This window comes from Stegastes partitus, unplaced genomic scaffold (genome assembly GCF_000690725.1).
Source record: "Stegastes partitus isolate 25-593 unplaced genomic scaffold, Stegastes_partitus-1.0.2 Scaffold30, whole genome shotgun sequence".
Taxonomy (NCBI): domain Eukaryota; kingdom Metazoa; phylum Chordata; class Actinopteri; family Pomacentridae; genus Stegastes; species Stegastes partitus.
Genome location: NW_007577761.1, coordinates 530,215 through 551,522, shown reverse-complemented (window position 1 = coordinate 551,522; position 21,308 = coordinate 530,215). Strand labels below are relative to the sequence as shown.

Sequence of the window (21,308 nt, the reverse complement as noted above, 5' to 3'; positions counted from 1 at the left end):
TTCCCCTCCAACTGAAGCTATTGATGGTCAAATTCCTTCTGTGCCTGCTGCTCTGAATGTGACTCAACAAAGTTCTGGTTCTCCCGCAGGGGAAAAACACCCCATGTTGTTTGGGCCTATCTCCGTATTCAGCACATTCCACAGAAATAGAGAGGGGATTAAATAAACATTACTGTCTCTTTCCAAATGAGTTTGCTTGGTAATTATGCATAATGGTGGATCATTAAGGTTGATTAATAAGGGGTTTTTATTATTGTGCATGTTGGGGGTGGTTTGTACTTCCTAGTTAACCCTCAGAGGAGCGTCTCTCCTGCTCTGCTCTGTTTTTTGTATGTGCCCAAACACATTTCCATGTCTCTGCTCCTGCTGAGCAGATGGTCTGTGTTTTAGGTTCAAGGAGAGCCTTAACCAGAATGGAAAACTTCTCCATTTAATTAAAAAAAGAAAAAAATCAGACCATTCATGAATGCTTGAATTGAAATTCTATTTTTGCATTTCAGCTCCCATATGCTGCAACATGGATTTTTATTTTTTTGGGATCTTGAATTGATTCAGGCCACCCTGTGGAAAACATATCTGCCTGCTGGCCTCCGCTAACTACAGCTACACACATGATCCACACAAAAAGCTCATTCACAGCACCTCCAACAACCTCCTCCATCACAAAAACCATAGTCATTACTTTAATGATGTCATGTGTTACATCAAGGCTGTATGTGTTTAATTTAACGGCTCTCAAAAAAAAATGTCTCAAATGATTTTCCTATATTGAAGGGGATTTGTACTGTGCAGTCTACATCAGACTTAGAGCATATGGCCACAAAAGTCCATTGGGAACCAGTTTTGATTAATACACTGAGCGACTTGAAAGAAAGAAAAGGAGGTTTAACCAACAAAAGAAACCTGAGTTTCCCAAGCAAATCCCCAGCAGACATGGCAGCCACCCAAACGAGTTGTTTTCCCTTTTTTCTGCGCCTGGTTATAATCTGGAAAAATGGATTTCAAAACCACACAGACATATTGGTTTGCTCAAAAAATCAACTTTTCACTGTCAGTCGCCAGCTGCTGTCAATTTTAGACCAGAGAATTTGGCTCTCGCACCGTAACAAAGTCATGTTACACAGGATCCAGCCTTCCTCTGTCTGTCTGGATGGTGTGTTTGATGCACAGATAGCTGAAGTGTGGTCGATGACTCTTGGCTTTTGCTGCTTCCAAGCCTGACACACCAGCAGATAACATCTCCCTACTCGTGCCATGAGCAGCTCATTACTTTCATGCCACAGTCTGTTTCTTATTATTTAACACACCGGCGTCTGGCTGCGTTATACAACCAGCCAAGCTTCCTTTGTTTCACTTCGTCGAGCGATAAGGAAATACAGAATCTATTGTATCGGGGGCTTGGCATTAAAACAACAGTAGAGAAAGCAGAGTGACAGAGCTCTGTGCCGCTCCACCTGTCAATGATACTGATGAATCGCTCAGCGAGATCCGTCTCGGTAATGACAGAGCGTATCATTTTTCCTGTCTGACCCAGTCTGACTCATTCACCTCCTGTTCCTGTGCTTGCCATTCATTCATTCACTTTCTCTGTCTCATTCTCGGCTCCCACACCCACTCTGTCAGGTGTAAATCCTCGAGAATGAAGTGTTGTCTGAATGTTTTGGCTGATGGATTGCTTTCTGGAACAGGAGTCAGCCCGATGTTTGACTGACACACCGGGGTGTATAAAATCATGTAATGGCCATGCAGAGGGATGTCGAGAATTTTTATGCAGCTCTCTGAGTTAGCTGGTATGTCCTCAGGTCAGGGCTGTGGATGGACAGAACAGCTGTTCTTCCGGCGTTTTGGGAATTCCTGCCCCTCCTCCTGTCAGTGCAGAGGTCAGGAGGTGAACAGGACAGATATACCTTCTCTTTTAAAAGGGTGCTGATGCAGTTGTCTGTCAGTTGACTGCGGGTGTCTTGAACTGATGCTTTATAATAAGTCTTTGAAAAGAGGATAAGACACAAGTGCCGTTAAAAGCGAACGTTCAAAGCCAGCACTTGTGTGTGTTTGAAGAAGATGGGTGATTTGACCCCTGTTGTTTGATCCTGTATTTGATGTGGTAACATGGTGCTGGGGGGTCTGCTTTAATCATAACCCTGTGAAGAAGGATGAGACGGATGAAGCTGGCTGTGTTGGAGACTCTCTCATCCCTCCTGGGTCCCAGATCAGGGAACAAAGCCTGTTAGCGAACCCCAGGGAGGTGGTGCATGGCCCAGGCGCCTGCCCAGACACACAGGCCTCTGATTGGAAAGAGGGAAAGGGTGTTCCTGCTTCCCGTAACACGGCGTCTTGTCAGCGCCTCAGGGCAGCTGATGTTTGGCAGATACGGAAACTCAGACATGCCCAGAAGGTGTGTGTGAATGAGTAGTTATGAATGTGAAGCTGATTGGCAGGCCTCCATCATATTTGGCAGAGTTGTATTTAAGTTTGTGTGTTTGTCAAGAAGAGTGATGGCTTGTGCTTGTCAGATAAGAGTTTGTTGAAAAGAGACATACATTTCCGTCATGAATCTTATTGCCAGTGGTGTCTAATGAAAGTTTTGTATAGGTTTGTCTACAGCGCCTATAAAACGCATCCTACACAAAAATTCTTTATAAAAAGTATAGTTACAAGCTAGTATTTCCCCTGCTCTGTACAGTGGAGATGGTGTGCTAGTGATAATGTTAGGGGGTGTTTTGGTGATGATGCTGGTGTTTAGTGTTGCCAAACTTAGCATCTAGTTTGATGGTCATAAAGGTCCATTTTTTTTTTGCAAAGAACCCTCTTCCAGTTGACTTCAGAGTCTCCCACATGCCTTCTGATCAACGCTGGCTAAGATTTAATATAAGCAATCTTTCAAAGTGGCTCTCTGAATTAGTTTATTTTCTTTGGAATTGGTGTTAAAAAAAACAATAATCAGAGAAATGATCAATATGGTATATAATAATGGTCCAGGTTAATAACCTGGTGAAGCAGTCCTCTTCAGTTACTCTAGGACTTTGGTCAGTATTTGTTACTGTCATAACAAGTAATTGAAGCTGTATTTTGTACCGCCTCTGCCAGGTGGTTCTGTGAAGGCCGTGAGCTGCACAACTCTCCTGACATCCAGATCTGGAGGGATGGTGACCTGCACACGCTGGTGATCGCTGAAGCCTTTGAGGAAGACACTGGACGTTACACCTGCGTGGCCTCCAACAGCCTTGGAGCAGACAACACCTCTGCTGAGGTTTACATTGAAGGTCAGAAATGTGTTTTCACCTCACTAAATTACTGAATTGCTTTTGCCAATTTTCTAATTGTGATCTTTCTTATATTGCGATTTGATTTGTAATATATTTTAGTTGAACTTCAGTGCCATATTCACTGTGGCACAGAATTTAAAACATGTTGCACGTGAGGTACAAGGAGAAAGGCATGAATTTGTAAACTATTGACTTGACGGTTTAGACCCTGGGCCAGACATGCTGCATAATGTATGAGGTGTGGCTTATTAAACAATGAGGCTGGGCTTAGGTCAGCTGAACCACAGCATGCATGCCTGAACCGTGTTATATAGATTAATTGCATAAACAATCCCTGAAAGTTTCAATATGCTTGAATCAAATAACACGGAATTACAGCAGTGAATTGCTAATTGCCTTTTTTCAAATTGCAATTTGGATTCAAAATCAATTCATTGTTCAGCCCCGTCTCTTGGTGGCTATTCAGCTGTAACGCACTACTGCACAAACGCAATATTTCTTTAAGGCACAAAGTGGAATGTTGTCCTTCTAGCGCAAGAAAACTGTCTATATAAGACAAGAAATATTATTCTTGTTGCACAGGGTTTTATTTTAAAAATGCAGTCACAAAGCACATTTTTCAAAAAGCAGAATTATTTTCCCAGGAGTCTGTTGTTCATCTGTCTTGGAGAAACTGTACTATATCACATAACAAAAACCACCAATGTTTCTGTTTTCGTCTCTTTGCAGGGGCTTCGTCCTCAGACTCAGAAGGAGAAGGAGCAAAGTCTAGATCAGGAACCATGCCTCAGTACGTAGGTTTTCTGCATGACCTCTTGTGACCGGGTAGCCCAGTGAACCTTGAACCCCTGAACGGGTTAACTGAGCCCTGCAGCAGCTAATCAAGTCTGCTGCCTGCTCCTACTTAACTAGGCCCTTAAAAGACCTTCAAAGAGCCGTAACCCCAACCCAGTACACAGGCCACAATCTTTATAATGAGAGGTGCAGCAGGTTAATATGGTTGAAAAAAATATTATCCTGTTAAGGTTGTCCCCTGCATTAATTTCTAAATGTTAACCTCTTTACCTCACATCACTTTCACTTTTTTCCTTCAAAAATTCTGTTCTGCTTCATACATAAACTAGTGGTAACTTGTAAATTTAATGACAAGATGGGCTATGAGGCAAGGGATTTCTTAACTTTTATTCTATTTTTTCTGGTTCTGTTCCATCCACTATAAAATTAACAGTTTCTATTATCAAAATAATGCATTTGGGAATTTTTTTTGCACGCTACATTACAGTAACCGCTCTGAGTATTTGCTAGTTCTCAGAATGTTTTGGATTATTATCTGTTGTATAAATCTTCCTCCATCTGGACTACTTCCTGATTTATGCTTCCCTTTCTGTTTACAAAACTAAAGCCAAGATCACTGATATCATCTTAATTGCTGGGGAGACAATTTTCTTTCACATTTTAACTAAAGGCGTATAGAGTTGAGACATTTCTCCTTTTTCCGCAGCAAAGTGCTTTTTCTTGTGTGCTAACTTGTGTTTTGCTTATTTTAGAGTGCAGAAGAAGACTACTTCAATGTCCCTAACGATACGCTCATCGTCACCCAAAACCCCCGAGGTGCTTCCTCACCGCTCCACCTTGGTCCAGTCCTTGTCTCAGCCCCCACAGCGGGTAAGAACCTACAGCTAACAGGACAATGGAGTCACATAAGCTCAAACATGTATGAAAATTCTCTTTCTGAAAGGACTCTACTTGTTCAATAAAAATAAATGCGTGTTGCCTTCTAGATGCAGAGCCCGGTGTCTTCGCTGTATGGTGGTGAGGTGTCCGGGCCTCCTCTATTCACTAAGGTAGGCCTGCTTATACAACATACTATCCATGAAAAGTAAAGTCTTGATTATGCTCCCTTGCAGTCCGCTTGAACCTACTTGTTCCATACATACGTAGTAGGTTGTAACTACATATTTGCACTATGGCCCTCATGCTGCAGTTGCAGTACAGTTACATAATTTTTGTGCTCCACATGGACGCGGAAAGTGTTGCATAAAATTTGCATCCACATTGTGACTATCACTACAAGGGCAGTAGTGCAAATGTGATTACATAGATACAACCTACTGCCTATGCCTACTTCCAAGCAGACTCTTGTGGGAGAGAAAGGAAGGTATAAAAGCAACAAATACGAATCCATGGTATCCACAGCTATCTGTATGTACATCTGCACGGAGGTATAATGTAGATTTACTACTTTTCTAGGGTGCAGGAGTCTGCCTAGAGGACTACATAGGCCGTATTGATGTATTCAGTGCATGTACAGTATATTACTGCCAAGCATACACACATACACACTATTGCCTTTGTAGCCTTGCAAGCCATTCTCTCAGACTTGGGCAGATTGACGAATTTGCACCACATGGACCCTTGCACAGTCATTGACACAGAAATGTACTGTAAGAAAAGTTCTTAATGTAACAGAATGTGCATTCTGGGCTCAATCTTACAGCAACAAAGGTTAGTACAGGAAGGAGCAGCTTCTCTTGGTGTACTGCTCCTTCTGCAACTGCAACAGACAAGGTCACTATAGGACTTTATGAGTGTCTACACAACATTCAGCAAGCAGTATTTTTTCCATCAGCTACTTTAAATCTTTCATTATACACCCTTGCAGGCATGCATATGGACACATAGTTGTTTTTTTTTTCACTTTCCTAGACCATGGGAGTCTGCTTGGAAGACTCCGTTTCATACACGTGTAGGTGGTCATATCTATATATTCCATGCATACACACTACTGCTGCATGCACTGTTGCCCTTGAAACACAGTCACTGTGCGAGCAACCACGCAGACACTTCGGGCTGCACACAGGTGTGCGTGGAGAAGACTCTTTTCCATCCATGTGCAGTATGTTGTATTTTGGTATTCCGTGCATACACACCACTGACAAGGATGTGCACTATTGCCCTTGTTGTGTAGTCACTGTCCACACGCAAACTTTTGGCTGCACATGGAAGGGTTTGTACGGACACTGTGTTCTGATGAAATTTACATCACGTGGGTCCTGACACAAACCGTATAAAACTGTCTTCAGTGGACTCCCAAACTTTATGCACATATGTGATTGTTGGAAGTCATTCCGAAACCATGATCGTTACCATACTGCTCTAACAGCCTCCACTCTTCTGGTTGCATTAAGATTTTGGTACCTGGCTGCGGGCATGCCATTCAGCCTCCAAATCATTAACCAGCTGGCATTTTAATTAATCCCAAAGGTCTTAGATGTTTCCCAAACCAAACTGTTGCCACAAAGTTAGAGGCCTGCCATTGTCTAGAATATTTTTTAACTTATAGCATTAAGACATCCCTTAAATGGAACTAAGAGACTTTGGTCCAAATCATGAAAAGCAGCCATAGATACATAGATACAGTACATCCTGCATGCGAGTCATGCACACAGAACCTGATACACATGTCCTCAGACTCTTTGCCTTCCCATAATAACAGCATGCGGTAATGTGGCTTTCGGCAGTGGGGGTCAGATAAAACATAGACTCTGACTAGAGCTCCTCCTCCAGCTCTAGAACACCCTCTTCCAGCTCAGACTCTTCAACACTCCCCCGGCACAGCAGCCCCCTCCGGCTCCCCCACCCTCAGGCTGTGGGTCTTGTGATGGCGGGACTGAGGCAGAGCTTCAAACGGTCCTGCCAAACCCACAAGGGTCAGGTCTCTTTCACTCTCATTCAGCCAGTCAGGCCCTAAATCATTTTCCAGTTCATTACAAAAAGACATTTGTTTTTCTTCACCCCCACACCCAGCCTCCTTTAAAAAAACTGTCGCGGGCTTTAATCATCTCAATGAGAGGATGTTCAAGTCACTGTGATGTCACCCTCTACAGCACACCCACACACATACACTGTCAGACACATGATGTGCATTCCTCTCTTGGTTTTTCCCAAAATACGCCCATGCTAACAACACCCAGCGAGAGGCTCTGCGGCACATTCATCCACACTGACACTGAGTGCTTCTTGCTGATGGATATTCCAGTCTGTGTCACCGTGGCTTCTCCATCAGCTCCCATGTGGATGTTTTTTTAGTTCTGCAACACTATAAGATGTCATGTGATGGATTAGACAGAGGAGTTAAATCCACATTTGTCAGGAGGAGGTCCTACAATTTGAAATTTGAGCACATGCATTCGAGGTTGAGTCCTTGCTACACTTAATATAAATGCTTAAAAGCACCATTTTCACACATTTCTAGGTTTATAGGTGTAAGTGTTACAGTCAGCATACAGCAGAGTCTAATATACATTGATCAGCCACAACCTTTTAAGCACTGACAGGTGGTCATCTCATTCCAAAGTAATGTTCTGCTGGGAAATCTCAGATCCTGGCATGCACATGGATGTTACTTTGACATGTAACATCCACCTAAACGTTGCTGACAGTGGCAGCTGTCTTCTCCAGCAGGACAATGTGGCCCGCGACACCACAAAAACTGCACAGGAACGGCTCGAGGAACATGACAAAGGCTTCAAGTCCTTGACTGAACTTCCAAACTTCCTTAATCCCAGTGTGCTAGCAACATGACTCAAAGGATCCGCTGCCAATGTCCTGTTGCCAAATTCTACAAAACACCTATAAAGGCCCCTTGTCTGTGCCCAGATGGTACAAGGGTGACCTAAACAATATTAGGCAGGTGGTTTGATTGTTGTGTAGATTAACATAGTCTATTAAGCTGCTAACTAATGGTAGTTTAAACTATTTTTTTTGCATGTTTTCCCATAGTCTGATAGCTATCTCTTAAAAACTTGTTTAGGGAAGATCCCCTCCCACAGACCTCCAGCGGTCATCCAATATCTTTCAGTGATGATAAACAGATGCTGAAAAGATTGCTTACGTTTGACAACTTGTCAAATATAACTTGCAATTTCAGTTCGTCATTATCCAAATATTTAAGAAATTATTTCATCATTTGCGACAAAGTAAACTGAGGTTTTTTTAAAAACCGTCAGCACTTAGTAACAGCTGTTTGGAGCAAAACAGATGCTGGTTTTAGGCTAAAGTTGAAACTAATGGACAGCATAAACATTTAGATTTAGGACTATTTTTGGATTACGCGATGTGCAAAGCAAATGGAGCAGAAAGTTAAAAAAAAATAAAAATGTCAGCAGAATTCAGGCTCTTGGAAGTAAACATCCTTTCGTATTATTAGTTTATTGTATATGTGAAGAAAACCAGCAAAAAGAGATACTGGCTGATCGGACCATTTGCTGCATGTCATTCCCTTCCAGTCTCTCTTTACTGTCTCTTTCAAATAAAGGCACAACAATGCTGTGAAATATAATTTTAAAAAGAAATGCTACAGGAAAAAGGGTGAATTCTACAAATATGATGGCTATTTCGTTCTATCTTGGTTGGAAATGCATCCAGAATCGTGTTGGAAGGTTACTAGAATGAAAAAAGGCTAGAGCCAGCACCACATTGTCCAGTGAGAATGAGCTTCAAGACGGCTTCTGATGAGCTCTCATTTCCTTAGCTTGAGCACATCACCTGTATGACTCTCTGTCTCTATGTTATCAGTCGAATCTGAAGTAGATTTATTCTTTTCATAACCGGTTTCATTCTTTTCTCATGTTCTCGTCATCTGTCACTTGCTCTTTTTTCTTATTACCTTTCTCCTACTTTTTAATTTTTGAAATGTACTCCTCCGTGGCTGATCAACCTTTTCTCTGTGCAGCTGTTGCAGGACGCCCAGGCGTCTGAGGGACAGGTGGTGGTTCTGGAGTGCAGAGTCCGCGGAGGTCCTCCTCTGCAGGTCCGATGGTACCACCAGGGAAACGAGATCCTGGACTCCCCCGACTTTCGTATTCTGCAGAAAAGTAAGATGCTGATAAGCTCATTGTGGCTGATTTATTTTACATTTTGAACACCAAACTGATAGATGCAAACAAACTTAATATTTTTGTTTTCCTTCTCTTCCTCTCTGCCTGTATCTCGCTGTGAATCAGAGCCTCGTTCAGCAGCTGAGTCAGGTACGTCGCCTCAGTTCCTCCCAGTTCCGTGACAGTGTGACGACACACTGCTTTCATGTTTGCAGCCCTAGTCAGCGGGTAAAATTAGTAATGGATTAGAAGCTTTGTCTGGAGGCTGAAAGTGAGCTGTAGCTTTGGTCGTGACTACATCAGATCATGGCTTAATAAGTCTCACAGAACACTCATTATCACATCTATTATAGTCAGAGGGAGTCCCTGAGAAGGTCTGTGAAACCCCATCACCTGCAAACTCACCTGAAAACTCCAGCATGTAAATAATGACACTAATTTATGTCAGCTGTGTGACTCAGGGGTCATTTCAGGTGTTTCCTTCAGGCTGTGAATCACTCAGACGTCCCTGAACATCTGTGCTGCTGTTTATGATTGTCTCTGTCTATGCGTCACCAGTGCTTACATCCAGGCTTGTTCAGCTTCTTTCTGCTCGCCGATTTCTGTGTGTCTGAATAGTGACTCACCAGTCTACGTGACATATCCATCAACAGGCTGACATAACTTATCCCGCAGTCTGTCTGATGTCTCTATTCCACCTAATTACAAACAAATCAAGTGTCAACATGTCACTTCATTTCATGCCTGAGTTGAATCTGTCAGCTTCAGTTGTCTTAATTCCACCCATCATCATGAACTACTTCTGACATCATATCTTGGATCATAAACTGGTTAAGGTGTACTGACTAATTTTTTTTAAAACATATTTTTAGAGGAGATCTGCACCCTGGTGATAGCCGAGGCCTTTCCAGAGGACGGAGGTCTGTTCAGCTGCACAGCGTCCAACCCGTACGGCTCAGTTAACAGCACGGCTCAACTCAGCGTCACTCCAGGTTCGTCCAGCATCAGTCAGCGTGGTCAACTGGTTGAACTGGTCAACTGAATGTTGAAGCAGGATTGGAGCTTTTTTTTTTCTAAAGAATCTCCATGAACTATGACCAGGAAAGTGATGGCATCTCCTGCAAAAAATAACAAGTCACTTGTTCATTCCATGCCATGAGTTCAAGATGCCATGAAACAAAAGTAACCTGCTCTGTAAAAATAAATCGTCCCATTAGATAAAACTAGAACTAGCACTGAGGCCTCACAAGATGAAGGTCCTGGGTTGAAACCCTGGCAACAATATTATTTTTTTAAATATCCTGGAAAAAAAAGAAAATCTGGCAGCAAGTGTGCCTGAAAAAAACCCAAAATATTTAATATTCAAAAACTGTCAAAATAATATCTGTAAAAGAATTCTACTTTTTAGCTGATTTAAAAAGAATAAACATAATAATTTTACAGTCACACATTTCAAAAGAACAAGTTATTGCAAAGGTTTGATTTGTATTTTATTTACTGTGTAGACCTAAACTTATCTAAACTTTAACCACGTGCGTGAGGCCAGTGTCGAGTCTCTGCATCCAACCTGCATGTGCATTCAAATGAATTACCTGTAGCCACTAAATTTAACTATTATCCATGGTATACATAAATACATTTTAAATAAGTTCTTTGTTACCTTTAGTCGGTTATTTTCTTCACAAATAGTTATACTCAAGTGTAATTTAACGATTGCAACAACACTTTCACTTAAGTACAGTACATTCGTTCAGAACTCCTCTGTGGTGAAGCATATGTGTGAGTGCTTTAACATGTGGTTTCAGTCCTTTGTTGAAGCCATGTGGAAAACACCCACACTTTAAAGGTTTTACACAGTGAAACTAATTGACTTTGTAACTCAGTAACTAATTTCATACATATGTGTCCTCAAAATGTTGACTTTTTGGCTTTGACTTTAGTTCCAGTTTTAGGTTTTAGGCTCCAATGGAATTGCCAGACGTTGTATTTTCAAGTTTTGTGAACAGATCATGGTTTAGACTCACCTTAACTAACTAGTCAACTTAATGTCCTACAAACAGTGGCACCAAAACATTAGTGTCAATTTTTTATCTGCTTAATTTTAAGCATAACTAATTACTGTTTTGCTATGTTAAATTCCTCCAGTGTGACATCAGTTCTTGTCATCGGAAGGTTTATATCTCACTGTAAAATTAAACAAAGATGAAATGCATCTTTTCAGAACAAAAGTAGTCTGGCAGATGAATCAAGGTTTGTTCATTGCAATAATATTTGATAGTCTGTTAGTTCCCTGGAGGTCCTGCAGTTTGGGGTGATTTATACAAACTCTGTCTTAATAAGATGACCATCCCTTGTTTTGTCTGTTATTGTGTAGTCTGTATGGGAGAAGGGTGAGATGTGAGCGCAGGATTACAAATATCTCTGTGTTACAGACTGAACTGGGTCTGTACAGTGCAGGACTTTAAAGGAAAGGCTGAATAAACAGGAATTGCATCAGACTGACTGGACCCAGCTGCTGCTTCAGATCAGATCAGCCATGATATAGTCGTGTATGTGTGTGTGCGTGTGTGTGTGTGTGTGTGTGTGTGTGTGTGTGTGTGTGTGNGTGTGTGTGTGTGTGTGTGTGTGTGTGTGTTATCTTCATGCACTGAGGTATGCAGTGGCCAAAAGAAAAACTAAACATTAAAGTCCAAATTTTCCACTTTCCCTCTTGTTTGTTTCCCTCTGCAGCCGAGGACTCGTCCAGTAATGGTATGTCTGGTGACAGCTCAGGGTTTGAGGATGCAGCGGCCTTCCCTCCTCCTCCCCCACCCAACGAGATCAGCCTCCTGGAGCTGCCACCCAAGACGCAGCCCGGCACCGAGGCTTTCCACGTCAAGGAGCTGGAGATCTGGCCCAGCGTGTCAGCTCTGCCTCCAGTGCAGATGAGCTCGGAGAATGGCCAACCTCCGAATCCACCATCACCTCCAAGTCTGCCGAAAGAGACCCCACTTCCACCCCCGCCTCCACCTCCACCTCTGCCACAGTTTGACCTCACGGCAGATGTCGCAGCTCCAAGTCCAGGCTCACCTCCAACTCCGGGCAAGCTGTCTCCATCCCCTGGAAGTAATGGTCCTCCACTGCCTACCAAACCCAAACCAAAGCTGTGAGTACCTGTCATGTCTGTGCCTCCAGGGGCGGGAGAGTCACCAGGGAGGGCTCGTGGGAGGGAGCCAGACTGGGAGGACTGTCTGAGACATGGTGGAAATGATAGTGTGTCAGCTTTATGAAAGGGTTAAAGGGGGAATCCCCAGCCGTTTACAGAACAAAAGCATTCCCCTGCTTTCATGTTGGTGTCAGTGTGGCATCATGTGTGCCAGGGTGAGTCTGCCAGCTGCCGTCTGTCTGTGCCTGTAAACAGATCTGTGTGGCTTTTGCTGGATGGCTCCTATTGTTTCTGTCTGACCTCGGACTGCATGGCCAGCCCAGGACAGAGCACTCGTGTTTTTTCCTGAGCGCCTTTTCTGACAGCTCTATAGGGATCAGGTAGGATGTCACTGTTGGGAGATAAGAGCTGGGAACTGAATGGCTGTTTTTTCAAAAACCCTGTGTTTGGAGATGTTTGCGGAGAACAAGCCTGCAAGTCTGCATGGATCTTTTTTTTTGAATCTCACTTGCTGATGCACTTTTTTTTTTTGGAGGGAACATAGTTGACAGCTGGACAGAAATAAGGAGAGCGAAAGAGAGAGAGAGCATGAGAAAGACAGGTGATGGCACGCAACAAAACTCTATGTTCAGACTCAAATCAGGAATGTCGCGATTAAGTCGTTCAAATCTTAATAGCACCAAAGTTCCAGGATGCCTCACTGCTACATGCAGAAATACTAGAAGTGTATTGATTAATTCTGAGATCTTTATTTTCGTCTTTGCATGTAGCTTTTTAGCCATGTTAGCAACATGTTGCTACAGGTGGCATCTTAACAACCATCAGATGAACCATCATTAAATTTTGTACAAAGGTTCATGATTTCCAGAGGATAGACCCAACTACCTTTGATCGGAGTATAATATCTCTGAAAATCTAGCTGGATTGCTGAAAGCTGCTCTAGATATCTATTCAAGCGTCCTTTAGGATGTAACCGTAACAACTAAAGTGATGGCTGCATCATAGGCCTCACACTTTGCACAGACATTCATGGTTGCCAGAGGATGAATCCTGATGATTTAAAGGTGGAGTAAGCCACACTTTATAAAGTTTGTTTATATATGAGTTCAACAGTCAAATAAACATAGCCCTCCCTTCAATGCTCCTTCAGAAGCCTCGACTCCTAAATACATGGACAAACGTTGCCATGGCAACAACACAAACAACTGGACCAAAAGTGAAATGTTCCAGCTTTATACAGCTTGAAATTGGATGTCTCTGTCCTCATAGCTGAAGCAAAACAGATGTTGCAATATATCAGATGGATGACACGTAAGCACACAAACAGCATCTGAAACACAACAAAGTAAAAACTAGCAAGAGTTTGGGAAGATGGTTTTTACGGAGCCACATCCAGCACCTGCAGCAACCTGCTGCAAGGAGGAGCCTAGCGAACAATACATTCTTCATACCGACGAGAGGATGGGAGTCTTGGCCTGGGTCCATGAACAAAGACGCAGAACTCGGTGGTACTCGCTCAATGTTTGCTCTTTGAGACAGGAAGGCGATAAGGGGTTGCGACTGTCACCTGCTCTGAAGACTGCTGCTGCATAAAAACCATCCACTGCAAAAAATTAAATAACAAATTAAATTAAATAAATAAAGGAGAAAAAACAGAAACAGGTATATCACCCTGTTCTTATATGTGGGGATTCACAGGGCTGTCCTGTGCATGTATGAGCATGAATAAGCTTAACCGTGGTTGGATGAATACTGTTGTGTGGATCAATATGAGCCTTTGTTTTTTCCCATTCACACTTGACTCACTAAAGTAGCTGAATTTGACAAAGTGTTTTGGATTAGAATGGCTGCCTCCACCTTTAAGTGCTTCCCTGAATTTTCATGTATTGCTGTAAATCTTGGTGCCGACATTCATAGTCGCAAGAGGATGCATTATGAAAATCTTTGATCTCCTGACTTTTCACCTAGAGCTATTATCAAGTTAAAAAATATGTGTTTATCTAACATCTTTAGTTTATGCCCACACATTTCCCATCAGCCTAAAGTTATTTTTGATTACTTAGCAAATATTCTTGTGCGAACATGCAAAACTAAAATGGTAAAACATTATACCTGCTGAACATCGATATTCTATTAATTCCGACTTTGGTGTTTAGTTCAAAGCATGATTGTGCCAAAACACAGCTTCACATAGCTGCTAGCATGGCTCTACACTGAGTCTTGTTCCCTTTTATCTAATATTTTGACTTAGCTACACTGTTACCTCGCAGCAAGAAGGTTGCCAGTTCGCGTACCAATTGGGGCACCAGAATCTTTCTGCGTGGAGTTTGCATGTTCTCCCCGTACAGCGTGGGTTCTCTCCGGGTTCTCCGGCTTCCTCCCACACAGTCCAAAAACATGTTGAGGTTAATTGGTGATTCTAAATTGTCCGTATGTGTGAATGTGAGTGTGCTTGGTTGTCTGTCTCTAAGTGTAGCCCTGTGATAGACTGGCGACCTGTCCAGGGTGTCCCCTGCCTTCACCCTAAGTCGGCTGGGATAGACTCCAGTCCCCCCGCGACCTTAGTGAGAATTAAGAGGTGTATAGATAATGGATGGATGGATGGACTTAGCTATTAGGGATTTTTTTGTAGTGATTTCTAAAATTACTGTATGATGCCTGTCGCAATGTTGAGCAGTCCCATCAGCATCTATCCAATGCAGATGGTTAACGTGGACGTTGCTCTGGCTAATAGTACGTCAGGCTGCATGTAGCCTAGAGTTTGATTATGGTGCAGTGACGCTCGGTTCTTGCATTGCAAAGTTCACTTTCACTGCATGTGTACTGAGTTTGATTCCTGCTTATGGGTGCTGTTGCATATCTGTTGATGTAAACGTTATGACTTGTTAATTCTGTGCTTCCAGAGCTGTGAATATAGAGGAGGAGGCAGAAAATTACAGGTAAATATTTGGATGTGAAGGTGATGCTCTGGATTTAGTTTGAGCTTTGCACCATGTTCTGTAGCCCTCATTAACTAAGCTATGATAGCTGCAAATACAGAATTGACATCAGAAATGACATTTAAAGGTTCATAGGTTCCCAAACAACACACAAAAAAAAACTATTAACTAGTCAAAATATTGTATACTTTGACTTAGGTCATGTAGACTATGTTTAGATGCTTTAATGTTCAAAATACACATTACTTTTCTTATACTATGCATTGCTGCAGTGTGTCTCTTTAAGGCCAGTCTGCTCTGATTGGTCAGCTGGCCCGACAAAATGAGATCATGTTGGTTAATAATAACAGATGTATGAGTGCAGGCAGAGATACGTAGCTGGAGCAGAAGCAACTCTCATGAAGAAATAACAGTGAACTTTAAGGAAGTTGCTCATTTTGTTAATTTTTTGTTTGAGAGCCAGAATAGCTGTTAGGCAGGTGTTATACAATTGTGTTACATGGTGATGCAGATAAGTAACAGAAGAAAAGCCTGGACTGAAACGAGGCAGATAAGGAGCAGTGTTGTCTGTGGGAGCGAATAACCCCGTCTGTCTTGGACTTTGGGCTTTGCAAATGTACAGGCCTTTTGCATGCAAAACAGGCCTCTTCATTCTAGAGTTATGTCAAAAGTGAAACTGATAAATAAGCTCAGATGTGTACAATACTACATACAATAGACTGACGTATGAGGAACACTGGGTTTCACTTCTTGCTTGCTTTGGGGTTTCTCTGAACAGCAGGGTGACAGTAAAGCTCCTTCTGTGAGTTTTTCCACAATAACAGCACGAACCCGCTGCTAGAAGCAATCAGCCCCCAACTGTGAGGCAATTAGAGAGCGTAAGCCACCCCTCGCCTGCCCTCTCCCCTTTAAATTCTGTAATTACACAGTAAAAACAGCAGCCCTACCATTACCCAAAGGTCATGCTTCTGCCAGACTGAACTCTGTTTCCTGCATGAACCGAGGCCGTCCACTCTCGATCTAAAGCCCTCCGAGCTTATCATTCAGCTCATCGCATCCTGTTTGTCGTGTGGCTCTTCCCGCACACGCTGATGTACTGTTTCTCCTCCGGGAGCCACAAGCCGCTGTGAAACATCAACAGAACGCTTTGAAAAGTAATCCCACGTTGTCATTTTAATAACTTTTTTTTGTAGGAGTTCTCTTAATAAGCACTTTCTAACAAACCACTTTGTTAAATTGCTATAACTTCAATAGACAGAGTGGAAACTATGACCCCAACGTCTTGTATATTTAAAATAAGGCTTTATCGAGAAATAGCTGCGTTTTATTGCATTTACATAAAGGCAGTAGGGATCAGTATGAACTGAGTTTTATTGTCTGAGTGAGCAGTTCCCTCAGCTTAAGGGATTAGTGTCTAGACTTTAATACTCATTTCTAGTGGAGTTCTGTACGTTTAAGCTTTTACCTCCAAGAAAAGTGACTCATATGAAAATATCCCCCAAAAATATTGCACAGCATTTCCACATCATTTATAAAAGGACCGCTGCATCAAATAAAATACCATATTAGAGTTTTTATTAAATGGGGGAGGTGTGTTCATGTTCGCAAATCTAGAATAAATTGTTCCAAATTAAAGGAACAACACCCTGTAAGGGATGATTTTTGCTTCAATAACACTGAGCTGATGAGATGGAGGAAGCTGTTGTGTGACTTGGCAGGCAGGAGGGACCGCAGGAGGCCTGAGCTGTGAAAACAGACTCGCTGTTTTTCTGTGCTGAAGGAAGAGAGAGTGAGGGTTGGTGGTTATTTGGGTCTGATGCCCGGCGTCGATACCAGACATCAGCATAAGAATCAAAGGAAATTCTCAGGGGGGAGGCCCTGATTGTCTGGTTGGATTAGAACCAAGGTTTGAGTTTGGAGAGAGGTCAAAGTCTGTTACCACGAGGTTGAGAAGCACTAAACAGCAAGCTGGAGGCAGGTTCATCTGGAAGGGGTCAACTGATTATCAGCTGAACCAGTTATCAAATATAATATTCAAAATTTTTTCCAATTTAGAAGATGTGTTGTCTTATCTTGTCTAAAATAAATAAAAAAATAAAAACACCAAAATGACACCATTTATCGGAGCCAGAAACTGTAATAACAGAAAGAGTCATTAGATTTTCAACTTTTCTAAGATCCAAGAACTAATCATCCGTTAGAAGCATTATCTAAATCTCAGCTTGAAATCATGATCTTTTTTAAATCAAATGTGCTTTATTCTACATGTCTCATTTTAAAATTGTTCAAAAAACAATTTGCATTAGCCAGATTTTTTATTTTTTTTAAAACCCAAAGAATTCTGTGCTCTTCGCTGTAGCTGGGAAGGTATTAGTGACTCAGCTGTGATCAACAGTCACGTGGCAAAAATTCAGGGACTTTTCAACTGAACTGCAGACTGTGTTTACACAGCAGAGAGGAGACAAGTTTGGAAACAGATGAAACTTGTAATTAGTAAAATGCTAACAGTATGTAGAGCCGTCATTTCTTCCAGTATTAGTCTTGTAGAGAATGTTGATTCTAGTATTATTCTAATATTCTAATATTTTTAAAGTTAAAATTTAAAGAAATTCAAGCCTTGTGTGTTACTGCACAGGAAATGTTCTGCGTCCTGTCTTCTTCTACCCATTGTTGTTATGTTTCCATAGAGGTTCAGGACTTTATGTTGCAGTAAAACTGTGACAGCAGCAAAACATGCCCCAAGAGTGCTTGGAGTTCAGAGGGTTAACAGATTCCAAAAATGTTGCAGTGTCCTTTTCTATTGGAGTTTGTGTTATTCTAAATTCTGATACAATTTAACTGTAAATACATCAATTGTTCCAGATATTGGTCTCCCTAATTACTAATAATTGGTATCGGCCCTGAAAAAACATATCGGCCGAAGCCTAGTTTCTACACATGGACACCAATAATATTTGGCTTTTACGCTTGAGGCAGTGAATTTGATGGATGTGTTATTTTCAGACTACTGTAAGCAGGATAAAATTAAATACCGATGGCCATGTAGAGGCTGTGTTTTGGTTGCCCTCTCGTAAACTGCTTGCAGGATTAAGCAGACAAAGCAAAAATATTTTGCTACAATGACCTCTTGCTTCTAGCACATGTGTTATGCAAGGCAACCAAAAGTTATCTTGGCACTGGAGCCAATTTTATTGAATGAGCTGGTCTGGAAAATAAACCAGGGTTCCTGCAGAAGGGTCTAAATAAAGATCCTGAAAGATTTAGGACTACTGTATGGCAACGAGACATAGTAGGAGAGGATGCTTTGAGACGAGCCATAAGTCATGTGTTACATCTGAGCATGAGGACGTGGTCAGAGTTACGGTCTGTCCTGATTCAACAACACAACTCCCTCTCAGTGTTCAGGGCTCCTCAGGGTTTAACTGCACACTCGTGACATCTGTAAAGTCCTATCATGATAGACTGATAACACCTGGAGCTTGTAAATCTGCGTGTGTGCGCATGGACACGTTTCTGTGTTGATGAATTAAGTGTCAGCGCTGCTGCCGTCCAGTGTCAGTTTTTCTATATTGATAAAGGCTCACCCTCGCCCAGTGTGACATTTCACAGGAATGTATTACATATCATGATGTGATGACATATTCTTGTTAATGTAAGAAGAAGGAAAAAAAATGGCCTGAGGTTGCACTGGGTCACATTTTTGATGTTTAGGCTGTAAAGATATGCTTTATTGATCCCCTGTAGGGTAATTTGTTCTCTGCATGTAACCCAGTCTAAGTATTGGGAGCAGAGGGCAGTTATCACGCAGCAACTCCAGCTCTTGTCAAGTGGTCAAAAACACTTTGGAGAATTAACTTAAATTGACTTTTTTTATTGGCAAGAGAAACCGAAGATCCCAGAGCAAACTAGCACAAGCACAGAGACAACATGCAAACTGACCTTTTGCTAAGAATAATGATCTTACACAGAACGTAAACCCTGCTCTGATGCTGACTTATGCATTCATCATACCTTCCCGCCTGTATCATTACACAGATTTGTGGCTCCTTCAAACAAGAAGCCTTTTCTACAATGTCACAGTCCTACCTTTTGGAGAGAAAGTACATTTCTATAATACTGTAAATGAGGCGGTAGTTTAGTTGTATTGGAACACAATATTTGGGATACAAGGTCACTGTTTCACACCTGTTTTATGAAAAAGACATGAAAATAGTTCTTTTGTCTTGAGTCAGAGCACAGTGCTAACCATGAACCAACATGCTGCCTATTGGATGGTGAAGTCTACATATGATCTACAGTCTACAGCAGCATTAATGTATTCTAGATGTACAAACATCACTTCACAGACGGAAAAACAGAACTCCAAGACAAAGGAGGAGGCACTCAACATGCTGTAGGTGTGACCACCATGATGTTGACCGTGATAATAAGGGCAAAGCATTATATTATAGGTTGGTGTGATGTCTGGGTGGGCGTCACACCAAGTACAAGTAGCAAAGGCAACAATTATCCTCCAGCCATTCCACAGCTTAATCTCTCTTTCATAAGACCAGGAATCAACTTTGACAGTTGAAATTGTTCTCTTGCACGGATTTCAGTCCACAAAGTGCTTTTCACGGTATGTGTGAGCTGAACTCTCACTAGCGACGTGTCTGTGGGATTTTTTTTAATGCAGCTTTACGGTATGTTCGTTTTTAGTCAGTGTGATGAAAAACAGGCCCGCTTTGGCACTCGGCAGAACCTCAGTTTAGCCTTTTCTCACTACACTGATCTCAATGTTTCAGGATGAAGGTTTTTTCTTTCTCTCTGCTGTTGGTTTGTTAAATCAATCAATCAGACTTTATTTGTACAGCACTTTGTATCATGTTTTACAGAACAAAAGGGGGAAAAACCCTATGAAAACAATCTGCCTTCCAAACCCTTGTAAATGATCATATTATAAATGAAGGACTTAATAAAAACAGGGTCCGAAGAACTGAGGAAACACTATCATAAATAACTGCACTGAGAAAACACGAGAGGCAGGATAACCGGAAAAAAATTATGAAAGCAAAATAAGACAATAATAGAAAAGTGAAGTACTAAAAGACAGATGAAAATGTATAAATATAGAAGCAAAAAATAAGTAAAATTAATTTTATAGAATAAAATCAATTAAAAGCCAGACTTATAAGCTTGGTTGAGAAGGTTCATAGGAGAAAACCAAATCTGTTGGATACATATGAACAGGATCATTAAGTTTTATAAGCCAGTAAAGGCATCGCTGAGATTTTTTTGAAGCACTTGTAGTTGAGATATAAGGCCTATAAAAAGTACTCGCTCCCCTTGAAAGTTTTCCCCTTTTATTGCTTTTTAACATTGAATCACGGTCAATATAATTTGGCTTTTTTTGACAAAAATTTAGTAAAAAAAAGATCTTTCATGTCAAAGTGAAAACCGATTTAGACAAAGTAATGTCGGTTAATTAAAAATATAAAATTCCTCCCCTTCAAGGTAGTATTTAGTGGATACATGTTTGGCCAAACTGGAGGACGATCTTTATATTCTTCTTTGGGAGAGCAGATAGCATTACAATAGTCAGCCCTGCAGGTGATTAAAAATGTGCAGCACTGTTGCTGGAAATGTCTTTGAATAATTAAATGCAGTTGTGTTAGTCTCAAAACTGAGATCTAAGTCTTAGATGACGCCTGTGGAGATGCTGTAATAGTGACTAATTTACTGGGTGGGTGGTTAGCATAAAGTCAGAGGGTGAAAAAAAGAGGACGGCAGAAGTTATTAATTTAAACAGACCTACTGTATATACAGTATGCAGCGCCTGCACTTGATTGTAGAAAGTTTTGAAGTAAAGCAGAAGTGGTGGGAGTAAAGAAAGTGGAGTTCGATATGCATCTGCTTGTGTTAAGGAGGAAATGGAACGTTTTGGAGTCTGGGAGGAATTACACGGCAGCACTTTGGTTTACTGTCAGAAAACAGCATCACCCAACACACAATGCACATCAGTCGATATTGTAACGGTAATTAGATCACACATCTATGTAGTTCCCACCTCTGCTCAAGCACACCAGCTCACCTGTGACTC

The 21,308-nt window shown here is 41.7% G+C and overlaps 1 protein-coding gene across 4 annotated transcripts in view; it reads left to right on the top strand.

Annotated features, from left to right (window-relative positions):
- Positions 1-21,308, top strand: part of palld (palladin, cytoskeletal associated protein) — a 70,044-nt gene that overhangs the window by 24,689 nt on the left and 24,047 nt on the right. For all 4 annotated transcript variants that reach the window (XM_008298969.1, XM_008298963.1, XM_008298954.1 and 1 more), the window contains exons 3-10: positions 3,088-3,263; positions 3,996-4,056; positions 4,814-4,931; positions 5,048-5,110; positions 9,001-9,142; positions 9,272-9,295; positions 10,018-10,137; positions 11,876-12,290. In XM_008298969.1, coding sequence (XP_008297191.1) covers positions 3,088-3,263; positions 3,996-4,056; positions 4,814-4,931; positions 5,048-5,110; positions 9,001-9,142; positions 9,272-9,295; positions 10,018-10,137; positions 11,876-12,290 — 1,119 coding nt within the window. The remainder of the gene's footprint in view (positions 1-3,087; positions 3,264-3,995; positions 4,057-4,813; positions 4,932-5,047; positions 5,111-9,000; positions 9,143-9,271; positions 9,296-10,017; positions 10,138-11,875; positions 12,291-21,308) is intronic.